The 18,287-nt window shown below is 36.6% G+C and overlaps 2 protein-coding genes and 1 long non-coding RNA gene across 4 annotated transcripts; 2 read left to right on the top strand and 1 right to left on the bottom strand.

Annotated features, from left to right (window-relative positions):
• Positions 1 to 1,459: 1,459 nt before the first annotated feature.
• On the top strand, positions 1,460 to 2,296 carry LOC126587478 (uncharacterized). Its single transcript, XR_007611082.1, has 2 exons — positions 1,460 to 1,725; positions 2,035 to 2,296. It is a non-coding gene; the product is annotated as an uncharacterized LOC126587478 (long non-coding RNA).
• A 2,124-nt stretch (positions 2,297 to 4,420) lies between these two features.
• Positions 4,421 to 11,944, bottom strand: LOC126587683 (QWRF motif-containing protein 2-like). Its single transcript, XM_050252772.1, has 6 exons — positions 10,173 to 11,944; positions 8,068 to 8,187; positions 6,305 to 6,421; positions 6,112 to 6,201; positions 4,946 to 5,053; positions 4,421 to 4,854 (listed from the first exon to the last, which is right to left on the bottom strand). Exons 1-6 carry the CDS (start codon positions 11,640 to 11,642, stop codon positions 4,777 to 4,779), a joined length of 1,983 nt encoding a protein of 660 aa, XP_050108729.1. The 5' UTR covers positions 11,643 to 11,944; the 3' UTR covers positions 4,421 to 4,776.
• Positions 11,945 to 13,842: 1,898 nt separating this feature from the next.
• LOC126587367 (uncharacterized) lies at positions 13,843 to 16,404 on the top strand. 2 transcript variants are annotated; one of them, XM_050252402.1, is made up of 4 exons: positions 13,843 to 14,381; positions 15,254 to 15,547; positions 15,652 to 15,723; positions 15,939 to 16,404. In XM_050252402.1, the coding sequence occupies exons 1-4, from the start codon at positions 14,355 to 14,357 to the stop codon at positions 16,212 to 16,214; spliced, it is 669 nt and encodes a 222-aa protein (XP_050108359.1). In that variant the 5' UTR covers positions 13,843 to 14,354; the 3' UTR covers positions 16,215 to 16,404. The 2 variants fall into 2 exon arrangements, with proteins under 2 accessions (XP_050108359.1, XP_050108360.1); XM_050252403.1 differs by lacking the exon at positions 15,652 to 15,723 and having other exon boundaries at positions 13,845 to 14,381.
• The last annotated feature ends 1,883 nt before the right edge of the window (positions 16,405 to 18,287 follow it).

Below are 18,287 nucleotides of genomic sequence, written 5' to 3'. Positions count from 1 at the left end.
GAAAGTTAATTGGCGCTTAAACGGATGTAACATTTTCAATAAGTTTGGTACTTGTTTGAAATATTTAAAAAATTTGAGACCAATTTGGAATAACACTAAAAAAATTAGGAGTTTTTTAAGTACTTAATTGCTTTTACCGTGCATTTTTTGTTTTAGGAAATCAATGTGCAAATTTAATAATCAGAGGCCATGACTGAAGATTTCAAGATGTAATACATGCGTGGACCACATTTTGAATCTCTGTGATTGGCATAATGTGCAAGGGTTGTCTAAATTTTGATGATGGAAAGTTGAAATTAATTAGGTAGGGGACATATGGACGAGTGGACTATTACTGCTGTTGGCCTTTGATTAGCTTCAAGAGGCGCATTACACTTTTATAGACATGCATGTATACTAAAATTCTGAAGAAAAGTGTCTGTACATACATACATACATACATATATATAATATAAATGTATTGAACAAACAATTTTATGTAATCTAGTGATTCCAAAATAATCAGGCATACGCTTGCGAACGTAGTGTTACAAGTTCATTAGAGTGTAGCAAACAGGGGAATTCTCAGTCAATATGTAGATCGTATTATAGTATAGAAGTAGTAGTAGTACAAAATATGAAAATTCTTAACAATATGTATATCGTATTATACTATACAAGTAGGATACCGTAAGGGAATTCTTGACGTAAAGCTCAATATAGCGCTTATTGTTTATACATGCAAGTCTTAAACGTCAAAATCAGAGGAATAATCTTAGGAGACGAGTTCGGTTGATGTAACTTTGCTCTCTTATAGCTAGAAATGCTTTCTTACTTAGCCTAGTTCTCTTACCCCATCTAATGAGTCAATTTCTTTTTGGCTGTATAATGTAGGAGGCATATTTTTGATATAGAAAAAAGAAACAGCTGATTACTCGGAGTCTCAGATTGGTTCTCGCCTCTCAGCTCAAAACGATTTGTGAGTTCGGTTGAAGTGTTCATCGATTGGATGAGACACGGAGTGTAACGCATCTAAGTTGGATAGAAAGAGCCATAGTCTTTGTCACCTTGACGTGGCAATAGAAAATAACGTATGAAAATCTACATGATTAAGGTATTGGTCTAGTGACATGTTGGTGGACGGCATGTCAGCACTCATATAGCTCATTTTGATGGTTGTGGTTAGTCATACTGAAAATCCAACCCACTTCCCTTCATTGTAGACTTTGTTGTTAGGGGTGGAAAAAAATTCTAAGAATTCCGAACTGTACGAAAATGCCGCAAATTGTTCGGTACCTGAAACTGAACCGATCTCGAACGAGATTCAAAATCCCAATTATGAACCAAACCGAAACATATTTTATAATATTATATTTAATTTTAAGTTAGATTCAAGAATTATGCGGACCATTGGATTTGGTTGAGATTAAATCTCAACCCTCCATTCATTACCCTAGCTGTCTGAGCTCACTTGAGTCATCTCACTGTCACAGTCACTCTCTCTCTCTCTCTCTCTCTCTCTCTCTTTCGTCTCGTCTCGACTCGACTCCGCCACCCAAAATCGAGCTTTGCTTCACAGCCACTCCAATGGCTTCCCTCACTGTCCTCTGTCCTAGGGCGTGCTCTGCCCCCGGTACCTGCCTCAACTCCTCCGCCCAGTCGTCGCAGCTACAACAACACCTACTCTCTTCCAACAATTGCCTCGATCGCTACTCCATTCCATCTCTACAAATTTCTGGCCTTCAGGTTTGATTAATTCCGCATACCGTTACTTTGTAAGCTTTATTTGTATAAATTTTATTGCTTTCTGTGTTTTCATGCTTTAGTTTTGTATTTTGTTCAAATGGGTATTCTTTGTATAGTTGTAACTTGTATATCTTCATTCTGAAGCTTCTTTAATTGTTCCAAACCGTACCGAAATAACAAAAAAATTCTGGGAATCCCAAAATTTCGGTCCAGTCTCGGTTTTTCAAATCCCGTCGCGTAAAGGATTGGTTCTGAATTCGGGTTATGCTTTTCGGTTCGAGATACCAACCCTAACCACCCAAATTGCAGGTCATGCATGCTTGGAGAAGGGAAAATATTAAGGGTTTTTGCATGTGTCGCTGCATCTCTGAATAAAATGAGACATTTGAGAGTGGATTCAATTGGAACTTCCCTACAACTTTTGGGTCACTCACCTTCCAATATTTCTTCTATAAATCTTATTTCAAATATCAATATATGTATGAAATCCTAATTCTCAAACATAATAACAATTGTATGGTACTTGAACATTGTCAGGTGAATTAATAATATTGTGAAAAATTACCACTTACTACTATAATCTAATGGTATTCCTCTTTCCTTGTAAGTGAGATGTCTTAAATTCGATTCTCGTCAAAGGCGAATTTGAACTATATTATTGCTAGTCTATTGTAAAGCTAAACCCACCCACCTTCCCCCTAATGTACATAATACAGTTTATTAAAAAAATTGTGGATCACCCTGGTGGTTAGGTCATTTTCCACTGTATCAGGCCCCTCCCCCTTCCTCTTACTATAAATTAGTGTAGAATATAACTTATACTAAAAAAATAACATTGTGAAATTTGAACCACTTATAACATATCTAGATTCTCGATTTTCAATGAGAAGGAGAATTTTAATTTAAAAATAGATAATATAAAGACTAACTACATTCACAATGTTTGGAGTGAAACATAAAATGAGTCAAGAAGGTTCAATATTTCTCATGTTGCACCATAAAGTTTTGAAATCGTATCAATTTATGTCTTCAATCTAATTGACTGTCTGATCATGCGTAACAACGTGTGCCTATTTATGAGTTGATGTGGTAGCTAAGCTTGCACAACATCGAGAAAAACTAATTATCATGGAGTTTCAACTTCTTCTCAACCAATGCTTCATATTTCAAAATGACAATGAATCACATAGTTTGGTCTAGATGAATTAAGTGTGACTTCTAAGCAACCTAGAAACGAGTCTCACGTCAACCACATTGTTAATTTAACAGAGGATCATATAGTCAAATAGATAGAAGCCATAAATTGTTATAATTCTAAAATTTTATGATACAACGTGAAAAAAATTGAAAACAGTTAGGCAAAATTTGGAATTTTTTAGATCGAATTTGAAATATTCAAATACATTCCAATTCTATCAGACTCTTTTTGGAGTGTTTGGATTTCGAATTTAAATCGGACAAAATATTTTGAACTCGGTCTGAATCGGATTTTCTTAACCCTCAGTCGAAGGTTAGAAAACCGACAGCAGTTTGCCCTTTCAATTGGGTGTTAATGGTTGGCCATCACATCCTCATGTGGTGGAAGTTCCACCGTGGAACTAGGGTTGGAATTTATTGTCAAATTACCAAGCTAGTCAAATTGTCAAATGTACAATACTGATTTTATGCTAATTGGTAATGACACGTAACGAACCAAATTTTTTTAGTACGGTATTGGTATTTGATACCATTATGATAGTATTATCGTACCAAAAAATAAATAAATAAATATATACATATATGATTTTATAATATTTCAATAATATTTAGGAAAAAACTCTTTATTGCCTCTGATTCTTTCTACACTTTCTCTCTTAATATTTAGGAAAAAACCCTTTTTTAGTCAAATTGTCAAATGTGCTTGCTGCTTGTGGTTTCTTACTGCAAGGATTCTATTTGGGTTTTCCCATTTGGGCTACACTATATGAGATAAAGTCGTAAAATAGAAAAAATCAAATGTTTGGACCTTGACTTCGGTAGGAAAAAAAAAATCAAATTTTGGCCCAAAAAGTGGCCCAAAACAAATTAGCAATTATCATTACCCTACCTGCCAACTGAACTATTTGGCAATACCATAATTTAATATACCAAATGTTTGATATGATAATGGTAATAAGTTTTGTCGTATCAAAATTTTGATATGGTAATTGGTACGGAAATTTTGGTAAGGTAGTCAGACCTAAACCACTCCTAGGTAGAACTTCAAAAGGGCTGTCATGGACCAAAATAGTCAGATTAAGTGAAAGCCTTCTTTCCAGTTGACTCCTTTCGTCGCATTTCTTTATAGAAGCTTTGTGAATATGTGGATATTCTTAAGCCGTTGGATATGACGAGCTCAGTCAATCAACGGTGAGTGAGTGATGTTAATAATATTCTTCTTTTCTCATTACCAACTTGACCCCTTTTCCAAAAATGGAGGCAAATGCATGTACCAAGTTGGTTCGTAAATTTTCAATCTCATGTTGATGCATTTACTTAAATAAAAAGAGCTCAAGAAAAGAGGAATGATAGGATCAATCGCGTATCATCGCCTAAGTTAATCTCGATCATTCTTACTAGATCCCACATTCTTGAATAATCAAGATCAGCTCATACGTGCGACATATAATGACGGGATTGGCAAAATAACAAATACACGAGCAAAAGAAGAGGCACATTGAGAGGGTAGAATGAAGAATTACCACAAACTACTTAAGTGTAATCCGGAGAACATTACATACACATATACATATACATTTCCTTTTGGCCCAAAGGAAAGAAAAGAGTGCTTGTATACAGCTAATTAGTGAGAGGGAAAAGCCCTCTACTGTATTCTTCAGATACAAAGACACATGAGACGCGATACTTGACACCGAAGACCACAACCAGGTTCCAAAAATGCCAAATGCGAATATCGGAAGCCAAAACTAGCTACTTGATCAATCCTTACCTCTGCTGCCTCCACCCGGTGGAAAAAGAAAGGTTCCGTGTAATGTGTTAGCATTAGGAGTGAGTAGTCAAATAAGATCAGTTCTACACACGTGTTGTCAGGCTTCGGGTTGGTACACGTTGTAATTGTATTATATGGGTTCTCAAGCTACAATCCTTGACCTGTTACGTTGGATAAGAAAGCAATTGAAAAACGGAGGATAAAAGTGAGAGATTGGAAGGCCAAAGAAAATGAAAAAGACAGGCAGATTACCTGCATGGCAGATAACGTGGACAAGAAATCTTTGCATTGTTCAAGCACAGCCCGTTCTGTCGTGGTAACCTTCATAAGTTCACACACCAAGGAATTCATTTCCTCCACCTGTAAAAGGGAAGTGCTTCAGAAACTTCCTTAAAACAGTTTCAACTTCTTTGCAGATTGTTAAGGGCCTGTTTGCTACTCTACTTGAATCCAACTTTTTAAACTCAAAAACAATTTTCAAGTTTTAGGCCTTAAAAACTTGTTTGGTAGGACTATTTTCAAAAACTGAACTCAAGACTAACTCAAAAATATAGTATATTCTCTAAAAACATAAAAAGTGAGTTTTTAGAGTTTTTAAACTTAAACTCTCTCTTTTCTTTTTTCTCTCTCCTCCCCTCTCACTCCAAACCTATCTCTCTGTTTTTTTCTCGGTTCTTTCTCTCAACTCCTCTTCCTCTCTATCTATCTCGTCCAATCCTCTCTCTTCTTTCTCTTTCCTTCAATCATCTCTTACTTTCTTTCCTCCTCTCTCCTCTTTCTCCCTCTCATGTGACCCCTCTTTTTAGATTTCTTTGTCTAGTTTAAGTCTTAAGATTTAAAAATTTTAAATCACAAACCAATCAAGTTTTTGAGTCTTAAAAAAAATTGTTTTCAAGAAATGTTCTTAAGAAATGTTTTAAGAAATGATAAAAATTTTCAAATAGGATACCAAAAGGCTCTAAGCTATTCGTAAAGAGGTTCAAGTAGTCACATCTATCAGGCATCAATAGATGACATGCATAGAGGCTAGGTGACATGCCAGAATCAAATCTCATACGCTGTCAAAAAACAAGAGTGAGGGTGTGGGGGTGTGGACGTCAATAACTTTCTATCAAATCAGGAAGCAACTGCTGTAGCTCAATCCAATTGCTATGTTTTGTAATTCAAAAAATAACATAAATGACCTAGGTGTTGCAATGGAGAAGAGCGACTTTTTATGGTTTTGTTTAATAACCGGCGCTAATGTTCAGAAACAGTGACTTCATTTATCACCTTATTTACTTCTATAATTGGAACCTATAAGTAAATGAACCTGCTTGAGGAACAGGATGTTAATGTAATGTTTCTGTGAAATGTTTTACATTAACAGCGACATCAACCAAGAAAAGTAAGATTCAAGAGAGACAGAAATAGGTTACCTTTGATGAAAGAGAGCATATCGAGGATGCCATTGTCTGCATCACATCAGCTGCCGAACCCACAGCTTCTTTCAGCTTTTGAAAGTCAACCTAACACAGAATAAGCATTGTCAGTCTTTTGAATAGTAATGGCTCCGTTAGGCCTTTGACATGCCCCTTGATTAAATTAAGGGTAAAAATAAAAAGTTCATACCATTGCTTTTCCCACAACTGGAAGACGGAGAGTACTGGCCTGCAAAGCTTCAGTTGCTCCTAGCAAAGAACTAGAGTGATCTCTTTCCAGAAGACCCCATTCTTCCAAATAACTAATCTACAATCACCAAGGACAATAAATCTTCATTCATTATGAAGGACAAGATAAATAACAAAACAAGCAGTAGACACTAAGGGAAAAGAGAGGATGTATGTATTTAATACAACACTCGCAAATTCATGGTATGATTACATGATATAGCTATCAAAGGTTTATACAATGTATTCAGTTGTAATCTCTGCAAGGAAATCATTTAGAAAGAAAATAAATAGTATTTCAGGGTAAGATAAGTTGTAATCTCTGCAAGGAAATCATTTGGTAAGAAAATAAATAGTATTTCATGGTAAGAATAGACATACAAACTCAGGAAGATGAGCTTTATTTGGAAAGACATTTAACTATATTGCACACAGACATACACCCACAGGGCACATCCATGAGGACGTGTGGATGCTCCCTTCACCAGCACCTATATTGATAGTAGTAGAATGAGTTATTTGTGTCCATCTTCTGCATTCGATGAACCAGATTTGAGATTGACATTTCAAACTCTGTAGCTCAGACAAGAACACAAGCTCTAGAGCATATAAGTATAATTTAGTGGCAATCAATTGAGGTAACCGGGATCTCAACCAAGGTTAGTATTAGTAACTACGCAAGCCCTTCTTTTCCCAAAACAGAGTCTCACTTTCTGATTTTTCACAATGCCTTTGCAGACAAGAGATTTGTATGTCTTCCTACAGAAGATCTGAAGATGTAGCACATTGTCTTCGTAGAAAACATATTACTTCACTAAGAACTTTCCCTCGTCCGTAGTGTGCCCCAACTCCTAAACATCTCTTTTTTTTTTATTGGAAACAAGACCGTCTTATATGAGAGACCTGATTGCCCTAAGCTATCCAGGAGTAACGTTCACCAACAACCATTTTACAATAAAAGGTTTCGAGTAAGAAAACTAATAAGATAACACCTTCTACCATCACAATTATCCATAAACAATAACTCATCCTCATTACAAAGGGCAAACATCCTTAATACTATTATGATTATAAAGTTATGACAACATGAGCATTTTTAAGAAATTTTAATCCTCCTATTTGGTTATTGGAAATCTGGAAGCTAACACATACAAAAAGGTTCCATATAAACACCAAGTTTTGTTCTATCCAAACAGCTACTTCACATAGTAGGACAAAGGAATTTGGAGTTGGAGGAAGATTCTTTTCAACATTATTCCTTTTATTGGATGCCTAAATACAAATCATTTGAACTTGACTAATCAGGATACAAGTTACAAAGAATTTATTAGTGGCAATCTTATCAACACTGTCCTGATAGTGCTTTTTGGACATTCATGCAGATTAACGAAAGAAAGAGAGTGGAACTAATCCAGAAGAGGGCAAAGGTAGCAACATTGATGGTATCAGTTTTTCTTTGAACATAGACAGTCAAAAGTTCTAATAAGGAGTCAACAAAGTGGAAGAAAGGTTTATCTGAAGGCCAGCACAAAACTTAGTTACATCTCAGAAACATGAATCTGTTGGAGAAATGATTAGAAAAAATTGCTACCACCACCATATTATGTACTATTACATTGCGGATGCCAGTCAATATCACATGTTAGATTGGAGCATAAAGTAAGTGCTAGGAAGATAAAAAATAAAAAAAATAAAAAAATAAAAAAATAAAACTTTGAAACTTACTTGTCCTCTGAGAATAGAAGTTAACTTCAATTTTTGCCTCAACAAGAGTAACTTGATCTTTTTGAGTGTGACAGAATGCCGGAGCTCTGAAGTTGTTACCCATGCATTCCACATGTTTTTCTGGCACCCAAGAAAATACAAATTTAGATATAAGAAAATTTACGTAACAGTAACCAACCTGACCATTTTGCAACTAACTTATTTCGTCACAAGACACATGCAAACTGTCAAAATATCAAAACCAGACACAATGCATCAAGTCACTTCGTATATATGGATGGTTCATACAGAAACAAAGAAGTCACAAAATGGAAGTGAAAGAGCATACTGGCTTGTAGAATCTTACATTCAGCCAAGATCAAACATTTAAAAAGTTCAAACTGTCAGACAAGTTAAAACAGTTATATAAAAGAAAAATAGTTCGCCAGGTAGGGTATGAACGCGATTTTCAAACAAATGTACAAGAAACCCATAAAATCCGCAGGGACCTAATCCAAAAGAAAAAAAAAAACGAAAAATTAAAACCGTAGAAGTTATTCTAATAAATGTAATGGTATGAGGGCAAAGGACAGAGATCTAAATATCCAAAAGCAAACCAATTAAAAAACAGATCACACTTTGTTGGTTTCTAAAATGAGTTGAGATGCAATATGACAGATGCTCACCAATTTGATACATTAACTTTCACTTTTCTAGCATGAATCATACAGTTCTTATCATCAATAACAAGGTCATTTAAATGTATCTGCTTCTTCTCCATACATATACCAGCATCAATCACTTCCGCAATGAGTTCACAGCATTAACAAGGGCTGGAACCAAAGGAAACCACTAAAACAACCCCATAACCTTATGCTCCACTCCTAATATCGAGTCTGTCCAATTCCACAGTGACTTTTACTAGAATAAAGTAATCAAGCGAAAGATTCTCTGGAAACCAAAATTATTAACAAGACATTGGTTCTGGATTGGTTTGCATGACCAAGCCAAGAAGTAAAGCTTATAATGTTATCCATAACAAATCGTCAGATAAGTGCTTCATTTGACTTCATCCGAAAGAAATTTTTCAAGTTTCACTGAATGAGAAAGCACATGGGAAACTGATGCCATGAGTTCAAGATATTTATTTGATGTAAGTTTAGGATATGAATCAATCTCACAAAAAGTACTAAGGACACCAATGAAGCCCCAAACATGACAATAGTCCAATTCATGGAGTCTATGAAACTGAAAGAGCAGAGAATTCTTCATTGCATGCTAGGCAAGAGCCATCCATAGTTTTATCTCCATTCTAGACCAATTGGTTAACTAAAAATGACTTCAAAGACTACACAGATCACCTTTCTATTTTCACTTTCCTAACTAACTCCACACGTTCCCAATTGCAGCAACACAGTTTTTTCCCTTTTAAGTAAAAACCAATGACAGTGACACCCCTCATTTAAGATCTGATCTCCATTCCTTGTATTACCCAGAAATGAATTAATATAATGGCATGCTCAAGCTGAACAAAGAGACGTCCTCCTCAAGAAGAAAAAGAAAAAACAAAAGAGACCTGCCACAAAATAATTAAGCTGAAAGAGAAGTTAGCCTTCTCATTGTAATTACTGGGGAAACGAAACACTAATCAGGAGTATATACAATGTTGAGAGTATAAATCCCACATTTGGGTTAAATGCTCACATTCTGCTCTGGTACCAAACCAGGCTACCATGTGTTGGGCCAAACAGCCCATGTCACCAATATGTGTTGTCCACATGCTAGACTTAAATGACACCACAATTGCGGGGGCGAGCTTGAGAGTGAATTTCCACATCGGGGAATTAAAGCCTTGCCTAATAGTTTAATGATCTTAAGCCTCTCCCTCCTATTGCCAGTTGGTTTTGGGTTGGATGCTTTCACATTCTAATATGGAATACATACACCACAAACATCAAGCATGCTACATAAATAGAAATCGATATAAAGTTCAGTACATAACGAGGTGAAGTATATATGGATAACGATATCTAGGAGTCTGACCATACAACACAACAAATTCATGGACAAACATTACTGAAATCAAGAGATAGAAAGCAATGCAACTTATAGCACAGAGATTATACCTCGGCATTTCGCCTCTGCACCATGAAGGTAGCATCTGATCTTGCATTTACAAACCGCCATTGCAGATAACGGTTATACAGAAGCCTGAGCATGTGTGCATCGACAATCCTGTCTTCCCCCATCTTCCCTCTCCGAGTATCAACAGAAAAACTGAGAATTGAAGGTGCAGGACCAGAATAACTCTTATTCAAGGTACTTTCAACACTACTTCTCCGAGAAGGACTATAACCCCTTGATGGTGACAATGATGAAGAAGACCAAAGTTTACCCGGCGAAGCAGGCCGAGTTGGTACCCTAGTGGGGGAAGCCATTGTCCGGGAAGATGATGATAATGGGACATCACCATTAAACCTTTTCAATTGAGATTGAACGAATTTTGCTCCTGCTCTAGACACAGGGCTTGTTGATGAAGGCGAACCGGGATCCTGCAACCGCCTCAACCGGCTATTAGTCTCCTGCCAAAACCTCGCTGACACAGCAATGCCACGAGGTAAGGTTCGACCCTTTTCGGCACCACCAGCATCCTGCACACCTGAGGTGCTACCAGAAGAAACACTGTCTGTATCAGAAGCAGTGAGATCAGATGGCACAGAAGACTCATGGGCCGAATTAGCATCTGGGTTTTGCCTAGCATCCTTCAAAAGCTCAGCATTCCCCAAATCCAAGCTCAATCTACCATCAAAAGAAGCTCTTCTGCTCTCATCAATCATGGATTGCTGCAACGCTCGACCCACAATCCCAGATCCAATCCCACTGAGCTTCCTGTTGTCCGAGCTGCAGTCCATGCTCCTGGACAACAAGTTATTAGTCCCACCCGAGCTCAATTGTCTAGTCCTGGCCGGCCACCGGTGCTGATCACCGGGCTTAGAATTCTCAGCCTGATCTCCTCTCACAGGGGTCGACCGGCGTCTCTCAGGCGTGGCCTTCCTCGCCGCAGTCCCACTCGGCGAGGCTGCAGCCTTAGTCTTACTAATCGGAAGCGAAAAGGCCTCACCTTGGAACGAAACCGATAAGCTCCGAGTGGAAGTGACCAAAAGCCGAGTGGCGGCAGAGACTTCAGAACCGGCATTGCTCAGCCTCGCCTCGGGGAGGCCGCCGGAGGTCCGAGGTGTAATGGGTCGCCGCCGGTCCACTGATTGAGCCCTTTTCTGAGCCGGAAGCGGGGTCGAGTTCGAAACGGAGTTTATGGACCTTGAGAGCAATGGAGATGGGCATCTTCTGGAAGACGCAGAGGACGAGACCGTAGAAGTTGAAGTCGAGGTTGAAGAAGAAGAAGGAGAAGGAGACATGTATTTCGACGAGACTTGCCGGCCTCTGGGTCGCTTCTGAACGAAGCCATTGTCTTTCTCGGAAGGTAAGAGAGGAGGCCTCGATGGGTTTTGGAGATGGGGCCGTGAGCGGTGGTCCGATGAGGCTTTGGGGTTGGGCGGTGGGCCGGCCGGAGCTGCTTCAGAAACGGCAGCCACCATGATAGGGGCAGTTCAAATCCTCTTCACATTGCGTGTCAGAGACTGAATTTTTGGGAACCCGCCATGTAAATTCCCCAAATATAGCAATGCAGATTTATGAAATTGCGGTAGAATCTGAGAGAGGGAAAAGCAACGAGCTTTGCTATCTCTGAGATTGTGGGTTTAGAGAGAGAGAGAGAGAGAGTAGGTAAAGGGGAGAGGTGAGATTTGGGAGTGTACGAGAGTGCGGTATTAGAGAGTAGAGACGAGAGTGTCTGGGCTAAAAAAAGGAGAGAGTACTTTTCTTTTCCGCGTTTTGGAAATTTGTTTTCTGAGAAACTTTAGAGGGACGTTAACGTTATGCGTTTATGTTGATTTAATTACCTTATGCACTTCAATTTTTTATTGATTTTGTTACTACAATTTTCTCCACATGTGACAGTTATGGATATATTTTGTCCAAGACCAAAAATTTCAAAATTAGTATTTTTTTTTTCATACAACGATTACTGTGGTTTCAGCTTTTTTGTTTTACTAATGGGTTTACTTCTACTGTTTTTTTTTTAATTTAAAAAACAATATTATCTACGTTAAGGAGTGGGGAAGTGATTAGCAATAATGTGATTTAAATTCATCTTTGACGAAAATTGAACTTAAGACCTCTCAGTTACAAGTGAAACTGATTATCACTAGATTGTAATACTAAGTTACTAGTTTAATTCTACTACTAGTTTTACACATATTGTCAAAAAATAAGTTATAATTTTTTATTGTCCTTCTTAAGGAATCATGTTTCCACATGGTTATGACTGTGAATGAGTAATTACCATAAAGTACAAGATAAAACTTACAATAAAACTATAATGTATTAATAAACCCACACAATAATCAGACCCTTACTATCACTCAAGCTTTCTCTTGTGTTCACTGTTATAAAAATCCCCGCCTAGCACCACCTAGGCGTTAAGTGGCTAGCCACCGTCCCGATTAATGCCTAGATGTTTGAAAATTAAGAAAGAGCACCTAGACCTGCTGAGGCGCCCGCCTAGACTGTCTAGGCACTTGCCTGGCCCGTCCAGACCCGTCTAGGTTGCGACTCACTTAGACACAAAATAAATAACTTTCATTGTGCATTTTATTTTATTTTTTCAATAAATTATAAGAGACTTGTTGAATACTTAAATGAACACACATAATATGTTTGTTCCCCATCTTTTTATTATGTTGCAATACTTCATAATATATATGTCATTCTATTTTGTAGTTTATGATGAAATTATATGTAAATAGACACTTATTTACACAAAATATAATAGATTTACTTAACAACACCGATTTCTTTTTTGTGTTTATGTTCATACATTTTCTACTTAATTGATGAACGCTTGTTTTACGGAACTCCCTTTGTTGCTCGCTAAGTTGTTAACACACCAAATATAAAAAGAGCGGATTAAACTAATGAGTACATGCCTCTCGACCTGACAATTTCTTACACGACCTATTAACTCAACCCACACTAGTACATAACAGCATATTTACCACATCAATTCCATCACGGGCATCAACAGCTCGTGGTGGAAACTATTCAATTACCACGGTCAAATGTAACTCGTGGTAAATAACATTAATTCACCACGGTCAGATTCTGGCCCGTTGTTAAAAGTGAATAATCTACAACGGTTTTTAATCCCGTGATGGAATATTAAAACCACCACGCAATATGCTTGTTGTGGTTACTTCAAACGACCACACCGCCTTTTGAAAATTCGCCACGCCATCGGCCCGTGGTGGATGTTTTTTTTTAATATTTTGGAGGATATTTTAAATCTAAAATCCCAATTATTTCCCCTTGCATGAAACTGGACTAAAACCCTAAAAAGAAAACGTCAATCCTTTTGTTTCTCCATCTCTTCCGTCTCCGGCTGATCTCGGTTTGGTCGTCTCTCCGGTCATCTCTCCCTCAGTCCTTTTGTTGTATAAGCACCTCCAACGTGGGAAAATTATTGAATGAAAAGATTTTTCACGAATCTATCTTTATCTTTATTTTGGTTTAAGGAAGAAAAAAAATCCACCAATCATACAAGGGACATTAAAAAAACAGAACTGATCATCAGAATTTTAATTGCTAAACAAAACAAAGAAAAAGGGTTTCACCCTCAATGAAACTATGAACTCACGGCTCAAGCTCAAATTGACCCAATCACCACATTTTCATTTTTAGTTATAAAAAATAAAAGAAAAAAAAGAACAGAGGAGATGAACGGTCTCCTCCCCCTCCAACCCAACCCTTCCCTCCCCGACGTCTTCCCAGCCATTCTTTCTCCCCCAAAACCCAGCCTACCTTCTTCCCCAAACCCCAAGCCATTCCTTCTTCCCAAAACCCAACATTCCTTCTTCCCCGAACCCAACTTTCTTTCATTCTCAAACCCTATCTTCAACGATTTCTTTATCTAAAAAGGATGATCCTCAAACGCAGCCTTCCTTCTTCCCCCAGATGGAGGTCCTTTGTTTACGGTTATCAATTTTTTTACGCTAGATTGCGAAATCCACAAAACCTTCAATACGGTTCTCATCGATTGAGAGTAACCATTACTCTCCTCCCTCTTGATTCATGGTACCTGAGCTCCCTCCCTTAGCTTCTCTAAAGTCGACTCCGAGTCTCTGACCACCACCATCTGCTCCTCTCAACTTCGACCACCACCTCATGGTCATGAGTCTCCTGACTCCTGAGTTATGACCAATCCATTTCGAAGCCACAAGGTAATTCAAATATCTATAAGTATCATACCCTAAACAATTTTTATTGTATGTTAATTACCAATTACTGTATACTTTGCACTCGGTTAGGAACCATGGATAGATTACCGCAATGTTCTTTAAGTTTTCAAAAGGTTTATTCACTAAAATTTCTTTTGGGTTATTTTGGATTTGCACTTTGCATTGGATGTCCTGGAGATGTTAATTTGGATTGGATTTGGATGTCATTTTGGATTTGGAATTTGGATTTGGATAATAATGTAAATATGTGCTGCTGGGCACAATCTGTGCTTCAATACTTCCTTAATATGTGTTGCTGCAGTGCACTGCAGTGCATCCTCAATTCTTGAAGACAGCTGATGCGAGTGTAATATGTGATGCTGCAGTGCTGCTGTGTTGCAGTGCAGCGGCTGCAGCCTTATTTTATAAAAATGATGTATAAGAGAGTCCTAACTCGTGCCAACCCCTAGTATCAGAGTCACAATAAACTTTTAATTTTATGGCTATAACAGAGTCCTAATGATGATATATATAATTGTAAAACAATTAACATAATAAAAGTTAATATATGTTTTATTGGAAAGAAAACTTAATTAAAAACCCACGAAGCAAAGAAACTGCCGTTCAAAGTTCCCACCAGTCGCGTGCAATTATATTTGGTTATCTCCTCAATCCTTCTCTTCACATTGTTCTTTTTTACTAGGACGCAAAAGATTATTCATTGATCTCTCTCTATAAATTTCGTATGAATTGAGTGGTCTTGTAGTTGCATTTGGTTACCCTGCGAAATCTTTCTCTCTAACTTCGTTTTTTCTTCTAGGACAGAAAACATTCCTTTCTTAATCTCTCTACGAATTTGGTTTCAATATTTTTAGGTGTCTATGGATTTGGATGGTTTGCCAGATGGTGACGAGATGCACTCAAGTGATGATGTGAATGAAGCAAAAAAGAGAAGGGGAAGAGGTCCAACAATGTTGGATTATAATGTTGTGTCAAAGGCTAAACAAATTGGTGTTCAATTCAATGACAAAGGACAACATTTTGGTGCTGGATCAGCGAGTTTGAGTTCTTCGGCAGGGATCCTTGCAAGACAACTAATACCAGTAACTTACGCAAGTTGGGATGAGGTTCCTAGAATTTTCAAAGATAAATTATGGGTTGCTGAGAAGGTAAAATTTTTAACTTATTTTTAACTTACGCAAGTTTATATGCATCTATCTTGTTATCAGTTGTTTCATTTGATTTTGATTATTTGCATTTATCTTTTTATCAGTTACAATGTAATAAGAAAAGTGCACCAGAGGCTAACAATAGTTCTAGACACTCTTCAAAAGCTAGTTCTCAGGTACATATATGATCCCAAGTATAGCACGATGTAATTTATAAAGTTTTTATATAAGTAAACCAAACTTAGCTTCTTCTATGTTTGATTGTCTCAAAGAGTTAGTACATGTCATATGCCACTTCTCAGGTAGTAACACACACTTGATAATATTTGTTAAATAGTTAGATAACTTAATCATTTAAAATTGATGTTCTTATTTGATTTCTTTATGCTAGTTACAACCTGTTGGTATTTTACGAGGGTCTTCATGCAAGTTACTAAATTGGCTCAGAAATGGACAAGTTGTTGCAACTGGAGAAATAGAATCAACAAATCCTGAGGCGAAAGTTCATCACATGGTGCTTGGTCCTGATTGCTGGAAAGTTTGGGTAACTGTTGTCAAAGTGAAGAATATATCTTTGTACCGTCCTACAAGTGAATTTCGTGTCCTGGAGGATGCTATATCTAGTACAATTGCTTGGCCATCAAAGTACGTCCAAGTTGGAGAGTAATTTAGTTCGTACTTAGACTAGAAAGTGGTACTTTGGCACTACATGGATAGTACTTTATGACTTCTGTTGTTTATGTATTCATTAGGCACTACATGGATACTACTTTATGACTTCCATTGTTTATGTATTCATTTGGAAACTCAAGTATTTTTAAATTATGTTATAATATTATCAAGTTTTTTATTATGTAGTTATTATATTGTAGTAAATATGCAATTTTGTTGGTTATTATGTACTAAAATATATAAATACAGATATATATATTTGTTAAATAATTTTTTTTAAATTTTGAAAAATAATTTATAATGGGCATTAGATGTGGTTAATTAGTAATCGACAACGGTCATAGCACGTGGTGTTAGATCTCAATTTACCACGGGTATAATCCGTGGTTATATTGCATTTAACAACGGGCATAGCCTGTGGTAAAAACTGAGACTTTTTATGACATCCAGAATACTAACGGGCACAGTGTCCGTGGTGGATTGCAATTTATCACGGGCATTAACCGTGATAGATGAGCTTTTTTCTTCTAGTGCCAAATTGACATGAAAATAACGGGATTTGGGTCAACATGTTAACTAATTGGGATATTATTGGGTCATAAGTTAAGAATCCGTTATTAATGATTTCTTAACAAGTTTACCCGCCGGATAAGAAAAAAGTTAGCTTTACAATTTTAAACTACTAAAAAACCTTACTACAATAGCCATAGTATTTATCTCACATAAGTGAGATTAAAATACTACAATAACCATAGTATTTACACTTTGGCCGTCGATTGTCGTTTACGCTTTATTTTTCGCACCAGATTTCATTTTTCAGATTTTCTTTTTTGAAAACCTGATCTTTTAGCATATGCAAAAAGTAAACGGTTCGGATCTTTGATATCACATTCCGATGTTTATGGTTAACTAAAATATGAGTCGTTGCTAAATAGTTTCTAGACACTTTATAAACTTCGAGCAATATTTTCACTAATCGTAAAATTCTGAAAGTGATATCAACGATCCAAACATTTCATTTTTCTACATTCACTAAATATGAACGAAATTCGAAAAAAAATGAAAATCTAAAAGAAGAATGGAGTTTATACGTAAACAACTATCAATGGTAAAATTTAAATCCATGGCTTATGGGATTATGGTGCTAAATTTTGGAGTTGACCTCTTCACAAAAGTTGTAGAACTTATCATTACGAGTGTTTGTATATTTTTTTCATATTCTTCACACTTCTACATTAATTAAAAACTATTAAAAAAACCTTACTATAACAATAGCCATAAGATCTCACATTCTTATCATTGAATTCTTTGATTTCACTTACGTTTTTATTTTATTATTTATTGGTTCAAATATATTTTCTTTAACAACTAATAGGTTGGGTCATATTGAAAGAAAAATATTGTCCTAACTAAGAACATACAAGAATATTTGAGCATACAAGCATACATATAAAACTTCAAAGTAAGCATGCACTCAAAAACAATTCTATAAACCCTAACTTTCAAACGCTTAGGAATTAATCGAGGTAATGGCTAGTCATCTAGCACCTATGCAGAACCTAAATGGCGCTAGACGAGGATTTTTAAAACAATGTCCTTGATATTTGGCACCTCGCATATCAACTGAGGGAGGTGGAATTCTGCTATGTTGCTGCCCATGCTGTGGCTGCCCATGTTGCCTTACAAGGTGGCGTCTTCTGGTGGGATGCTTTGGGTCTGAAATTTATTTTTAATGTATTGACAGAAGATGTAAATATTTCAATTACATTATAATAAATTCTACCTTTTGACAATTTAAAAAAACATTCGGCCAAAATTAATATTGAGTGTAAATCATAAAGGTGATGCTAACAAAATTGAAACCCTACTAATTTAGCTATAAAATACAAACAAATAATTTTCTTTGAATGGTTAAATATATCACATTCTTGAAATAAATCCATCATTTGACCCAAATTATTACTATAGGGAATTATGATGTGGTATGAGAGCTTCTTCGTTAATCATGAATTAAACAAAAGTAAAATGATGATATATAGATAATGATGAGCAACATAATAGGCGGTAA

Source organism: Malus sylvestris, chromosome 10, assembly GCF_916048215.2.
Source record: "Malus sylvestris chromosome 10, drMalSylv7.2, whole genome shotgun sequence".
Lineage (NCBI taxonomy): Eukaryota > Viridiplantae > Streptophyta > Magnoliopsida > Rosales > Rosaceae > Malus > Malus sylvestris.
This window is presented reverse-complemented; position numbering and strand designations above follow the sequence as displayed.